Genomic DNA, 7,036 nt, shown 5'->3' with positions numbered 1-7,036 from the left:
CCACAATAGTAAGTATATTTGATACCTCTCTTATCTTTACGCATTTTTTTCTGTGGACACAATGTGCGTAAATAAGCGAGAGGTTACTGTAATTGTATTTAAGAAAAAAAAATTAAAAATCTTTATAATCTTCATTGTTAGCGAACAAAAATGGGCATGTAAATTAAAATTGTACAATTTAGTTCATTTAAACTAAATTTAATGACATATTGTATGCAAAAAAAAGCTCTATTTAAAACATTAACATTATAATTATAACTTTGTACTGTTCTAATTTTATAATACAAGAGAGGTGTTATTCTGTTTAAAGAAATTAGAATTTTGTTTAGTGCAATTGAAACAAACGTACGTTATGTTGGAATTTGGGAAGTAAATAAAATTTTATGTACAAATGTGTAAACAGTTTTAACGTAGAAACTGAAATTAAACTTGTAACTATTTTTCTTTTAAATTGAGTAAGACACGTTTCCAAAAACTAGTTTAAAGATTACAATACCATATTATTATTATGTTATATATAATAACAACAGTTATACACAAAGTATTAATTTATGCAAATTAAAGTGGTTCCTGACAGTAAATTAAGATTACTATACGTTTTTTTCCAAACAATTTTTGTTCAAAAAATGTTAAAAGTCAAATAGAGCTTGAATAAATTGGTAACGCTTCTTTATAAAGTACCACTGGTGTAGAAATTCTTCAGACAAATCATCTGGTACTACAGACGAAAAACTTTTGGCCTAAAAACCTAAAGGTATTCTTACAAACTTTTCCCTAGGGCACGATTCGACTGCATTTTATGAAGGTTTGTTTAAATAAAACAGTTCTTGGCCGGCAACAGTGTTACTCCGTGCTAAAGTGTTTGCAAAAGTGACGCCGTGCTTTTCTGACCCGTTCCCGGCCACAGTATCTTTGTAAAAGCAAAGCTTTAAAATGAAAAACAAATACACATAACAGCAAAAATGTTATAAAAAATCTTATGATAGGCATCACAGTTCACTCACAAGCACAAAAGAGAATATTTGTGAGCTTGTATTTTCATCAGACCTAAACGATTTTTCTATATTTTATTTTTAGTTCAAACGTTCTAGTAGTGAACCAGATTTTTTTGTTTGATTAGCCAAATGTTGCTCGCGGGCTTTTCCAATTAAGGCAGAACAGTTTACTCAGGAATTTATAACCAAAAATTTATCATTTTCAAACGTGTTACTTGTACGAATAAATAGGAGAAACAAATCTTATTTTTTTATTTTTAGTATAATTAATTATTTTTTGACAATTTTTTGCGCTTATATTTGTTATACTAGAATACTTTGAAAAAACTAGGTTCTTATTGTTTTATGGTAACTATATTTAAAGGTTGTGAAGTATATGAAATTTAAATTGTTATTTTTCTAGTAAAAATGCATGAAATAAAAAAAAAGTTTTAATCTAAGAATTACTTATTTAGGTCAGTCGAAATGATAAAAATAAGTGAAAAGTCATTTGACTTTGAATTTATGGTTTTTAATTTACATGTATCAGAAAGTCTGGGAAGAAACAAACCAAATGTTTTTAATAGGTTACAGCCTAAAAAGTTTTCTACTTATATTATTGCCTAATACAACTTATGTACACAAGTTTAAAGAGTTGAAGATAGGTTTACAATCGACCTTTATATTTTTTCTATACTTTAAACGAAACTTTCAAAAAACAAAGTGAACCTCGAAGGCCTTTATTAATACATCTGGCCCATTATTTACATAATGTCTCTCATATCTCGTCCAGGAGAAAATTTTCACCCATACTGTAACGAATACTTCTACAAACCATTCCAACTACATCTTGCAGAAAATAAAGTTTGTTTTCTTATCGTTTGTTTTTCTTTTATAGCGAAGATCTCTTATAGCGAATGATAATACAAATCCACACGGGTAGCCTATTAAGTGCGTAGTTGTACTTTATGTAGTAATACTAAACTTTAAAAAAAACAGTCTTGTCTTTCTTGTTACTAAAAATAGGGTCGCTAAAGTTTTATACAAATTTCCAAGTTTCATTAAACTCTTTTACTTTTTTTACTCAAATGTTTTTAAATTCTTTGTTTTGTGTGTACTTTTAGCGTTATTTCAAATTTAGGTAAAAAACTGTTATGAATAGTAAAACAACAATGAAAGTTGTAACGCTACTTTAAATATATTATTGAATAAAAAAATTTGATAGTTTTTTTTTGATAGATTTTTTGTATTAAATCGAGCTTTTATTACTTAACATGTAGAAATTCTTTAAAATTCAAAGGTTTTAGTGATTTTTGTTCCTTTTTTTTTCAAATCTTATCAAACTCCAGGTGTCTTATCTAGATTGTCAAATTCCGGGTTTTGTGGCCACCCTCCTGTACAAACCATGGCTTGTACTCTTTCCTGTTAAACCTTGTGCCATGCAATAATTTGCATTGTAAAGTAAAACGAATTTATTGAGAATTTGTAATCATTTTGTTCAAGTAGTTTTGCTACTCACCACGTTAGAAATTGATTGCGAATTGTTACTCTCCTTGGAAAAATTTTAAATTTAAGTAGAGTAACTCGGATACTTTTGGCAAAACTTCTCCAGATTTCCAAAATTTTTAAAAGTACATATTTTTGGGTCTATTTTTAGTTTAAAGTTAAGTTTAATGTAAGAAACTCTATTAATAGTATAAAAACATTGAAAAGATACTGTAAACCTACTTTGAATAATTTTTTTTTAATAAAAAAATATTTGATGACGACAAGTTTTTTCTTATTTATATGATAGATTTTTGTGTCAAATCGAAATTTCACTACTTACATGTAAACACTATTTAAATTTCCAGATTTCGTGATTTTTGTTCAAAATTCCAGGTTTTTCCAGGATTCTAGGTTTTTTGGCATCCCTGTATGGTCTAATAAAACTCAGGTAAGTTGGGATTTTCTTTACGACCTAAACAAACACACTATAAGTTACTTAACTAGCTGTTGTAAAATTAGTAGTTGGTATAGCTGTTTGTGTTCAGCAGTTATAAATTTCTTCTTACCTTTATAATTTTTTATCCAAGGTTTACCTTTTGCTCAATATAACTATACAAGTTGAACTTTGAAAAAGTTAAAAGGTTTTTCAAAACGTATATTGGTAGTAGTTTAAGATGAATAATAACTTTTAAATATTGAAAAAATATATAATTATCTTGAGCAAATAATACTTTAAAAGAAAGTTTATAAAATTAAACTTTAATTATAAACTTACCGATTAATAGCTTACTTAAGACTGAAAACATTAAACTCTTTAACACTCTAAAATTTTTTAGATGGCAAGCAGTTTTTTTACAATTTTCAAAAAACATAATTTAAGTAAACAAAATCAACTCATTTATTAACTAGAGCGCAACAATTTCAATTATAAATAACACTTGTAATCTAGGCAAATTTATAAAAGGCTAAATTATTTAGTTAGAATCATTAAAACATTTACATTTGTAAAACATACTGACGTTAAGATAAATAAAAGCATGTAAAAATCGGTACAAAAACTATAACTTAAAAAAACTCATAAAAACTTAAATAAGCATAGTAGTAATCAACTTTTTTTTCGTCAGCTCTTTCAATTGAAATTCTTATAAATTTTTCCTACTTAGAAGTTAAAAAAAGTTTATTGGAAAAACTACCAAGCTAAGCAATGAAAAATGTCAATCAAAACAAGAAGTACAAATAAACCTAGTAATTATTAATAATAAAAGTTCCTATATATAATTATTTCAAGCCCACGTTTCTTGCTGGTATCTCTTGCTAACTTCCAGTTGTTTCTGATAATTTTCAGCATCATCCTTGTTCATGCCACCTTCTGTCATGTACACGTTTGTGAATGCGTCTTTCACATTACTGGGCATTTGGTTAGAACTTCTGTTTGATTTTTTTTTAAATTAATTATCAAATTTTAGAACGTCAAACGACATGTTTGTTAACTAAAGCTTTTGTATAAAACATCTTTTTATAAACTATTAGCAATTGTACGTGAAACAAGCTTTTGTTGTAAATACTTCAAACACAGCTAAAATTTGTCTAGGTTTAGGAACAACACAAAACTTGAGACTTTACTAATCAAAACCTACAATTTGGTAAAACTAGTAGTTGTTAAAAAACTATTGGCAAGTAAGAAGTAAAGTCTTTTAAAACTAAAAATCGTAACGATCTATTAGTTAAGTGTTGAAATTAAAACAGTCTTTTTATAATAGTAGTAATTAAGACTTCGTTTGTTGTAAATAAAACTTGTTACTTGTTTTTATGATATCAAAAAAAAAAAACTTTTTTTAAGACCAAATAGAGTTTTTATAATAAATCATACACCGACCCGACAATGTAGATGCTTGCGTTTTTATTTTCAATCAAGTCCCACAGCAATTGAGCCTGCTGTTTTATCAAGTGTTGCACGTACACCTTGTCAGACTGATCTCTCGAGAATGCGGTGAACAACTTGACTCCTTCACCCAACTGTTCCCATTCATCTTCGAAGTAGAAGTCTTTATCCTTGTTCCTACACCCGAAAAACACAACTGAATCTAGAGATAAAAAAAAGTTAAGAATGTTAAAATTTTGTGCATATTTAAACTTTTATCGAAAAAAAGATACTTAACAGTAAAAATACGAAAAAAAAACTTGTTTTTGTTAAAAGACAAACTTAAAATAGAAAACTTATATATGCTTTTTGTTATTTTGGTATGCTTGTATAAAATGTTTTAAGGCAAAAATTTCTAGTAAGTTTTTTAGTTTGAATAAATTTAAAAAGCTAAGTTCGATAAGATAATCTCAACCTGATTTAATCTACATGAAAAAGTTTCAAAAAATAAAACAAGTTTATTAACTTTATGTTACTCTTACACTGTATTTTAAATATACATTTAAGGTTTAGTTCTGGTTTTAAAAACAAATTATTTACTAAACTGAATCAATAAAAGCTCAAAAAAATATTGACCATTTTTGTTTTTGTGCGCCATCTCATGGACGCAACTTCTTATTGGGGCGATTCCGGTCCCAGGCCCCACCATTATGTTGGGTCGGTCGTCATGGAAACGGATGCCTCCCCCCTTCACCCACACCATGACGTCGTCATTGTGACGTAGGTGCTTCATGTACGTCGAACACAAACCGGTCCTGCGCGCCACCAACTTCTTCGTCTTGTAACTAAAAGAAAACACATTAAATACTTCAATTACAATGAAGTTGATAAAGTTTAGGGTTATTTTACTTTTCAAAGTATTAAAACCTTTAAATTTTAAACTATATGGCTATTTTTTATTTCAGTTCACAGAATAGATAAATAATTTTTTAACAACCAACTAGCCAAATAAGAAATTTAATTTAACAGCAAAGTTATATACTTATAACAAAAACTGTATAAAACTTCAAAATAACGATTTATTAAACAAACTCAACAACGGCGACTAAGATGTGAATCTGGTTTTTGTGCACACTCGGGCTTGATGCTATGGAGAAAGGTCTTGCCCTCATAATTGGAAAAAGATCCAATAAGTTGTTCACTTTGATGTTAGCTGTTGTTTTGTGGAAATCCTGATACAAAATATTAGTATATGAATCTTTTAATGCTATTTGTGTTGATACCATATAACTAATCCTGGTAGAAAATCAGTGTGTGATTTTATTGTTGCTAACTAGGCTAATCTTCGTGTACTGTACATGAATACATTGCAATCGAGCTTTTTAACAATGTATTTAAGGGATGCAGTTTTAATGATATTTAAAATATAATTTATTTAAAAAAACAAGTGAAAAAAAATCTTTATTCATCAAAGTTTACATACATAAACAGCTATCGTTAAAAGGTTAAAGAACATTAAAACCCGCAAATATAATACTAAAAATAATCAACTGAATAATTTAAACTGTTTGTACATTAAAAAAAGTATACAATTCAGTTTCAAGAAAGCCCAACTGTTATTTTGTCAAACAACATTTTCAACAAACAAATACCTGCATGACTTCCAGTATGTTTCTCCTTGGTCTGTTCACATACTCGTACCTGTCATCAGTACCCTCCATACTTCCTAGTTCCCTCAACTTGTACGACTCGTTCTCATCATTGCTGAATAATGCGAACGTTTGGAAGAAGCTACGACTGTTGGTGGTAAAACATATAAAATACAGCTAATGTATAAAAGTATCGCAAAAAAATGTTGATGAAAAAAAGAATACAGTTTAGTTGCATACACAACACAATAAATATTATAACTTTTGAACCATCCTATTTTATGATATTCCATGACATGATTCTAGACTTTAGGTTTTATAGTCAATAGTAGTCGTTTGCTAATATAAGGATTACTCAAAAAATACTTCAAAGTTAAAATCATGCGTTTTAAGTTTAGTGGGATTAAAAAAAATTAACTAAGTATTCAACTAATATAAAATAAAAATATCAATTTGTTTATATCAAAATATTCACCCGGGCATGGCTTTGAAATCGAGGAAATGGGTTGCCAGCTGCCTCACACTTACACCTGAGGGGATTACTCCATTTAGAGCGTCCTCTTCGTTTGTAGAAAAATGAAATAGCATTTAGAAACAAAAAGAGTAAAAACTGTTGTAAAATTTTTTAATACCAATGTTTTTCTAAACAGTACAACGAACACAACAACATACTCTGTGCGATCTCTGATTGAAAATAGAAATTTCTATGAGTAGTAACACTGATAATTCTGTTCAATATTTACTTCTAAATAGTTTGACTATTAAAAATAGCGTTTTGTTGCTGTGTTTTGAAACTAAAATACTAATTTTCTTTAAACTGCTGGCTTTGTATTAGCTACCTATAGTGTAATGTAAAGATACTTATATACCAAACTCAGAAAATTTTTGTTTTTATTTATAACCAATTACAAAAGTATACTTTATAACTGAAATATTTTAATTATGTTAGTTATAGTTTTGTTGAAAAATATAAAAAGCATAAAACTAATAAAGTGTTTTCATCTGAATTTTTTAAATGAAAAAAATCTGAAAAAAATAGAAATATAGAATAATCTTTTGTATAA

The 7,036-nt window shown here is 27.9% G+C and overlaps 1 protein-coding gene across 1 annotated transcript; it reads right to left on the bottom strand.

Annotated features, from left to right (window-relative positions):
- Positions 1 to 3,745: 3,745 nt before the first annotated feature.
- On the bottom strand, positions 3,746 to 6,560 carry LOC145829065 (NADPH-dependent diflavin oxidoreductase 1-like). Its single transcript, XM_082936803.1, has 6 exons — positions 6,448 to 6,560; positions 5,976 to 6,120; positions 5,416 to 5,555; positions 4,960 to 5,168; positions 4,339 to 4,546; positions 3,746 to 3,890 (listed from the first exon to the last, which is right to left on the bottom strand). The coding sequence occupies exons 1-6, from the start codon at positions 6,558 to 6,560 to the stop codon at positions 3,746 to 3,748; spliced, it is 960 nt and encodes a 319-aa protein (XP_082792929.1).
- Between the last annotated feature and the right edge of the window lie 476 nt (positions 6,561 to 7,036).

The sequence above is a fragment of the Thalia democratica genome, chromosome 2 (assembly GCF_965202585.1).
Source record: "Thalia democratica chromosome 2, ktThaDemo2.hap1.1, whole genome shotgun sequence".
Taxonomy (NCBI): domain Eukaryota; kingdom Metazoa; phylum Chordata; class Thaliacea; order Salpida; family Salpidae; genus Thalia; species Thalia democratica.
This window is presented reverse-complemented; position numbering and strand designations above follow the sequence as displayed.

Coding starts and splice junctions, on each gene's coding strand:
- LOC145829065 (XM_082936803.1), bottom strand. CDS start 6,560: ATGCTATTTCATTTTTCTACAAACGAAGAGGACGCTCTAAATGGAGTA. Junction 5,556..5,975: donor ACATACTGGAAGTCATGCAG/GTATTTGTTTGT, acceptor ATTTTGTATCAG/GATTTCCACAAAACAACAGC. Junction 5,169..5,415: donor ATCTTAGTCGCCGTTGTTGA/GTTTGTTTAATA, acceptor GTTTTCTTTTAG/TTACAAGACGAAGAAGTTGG.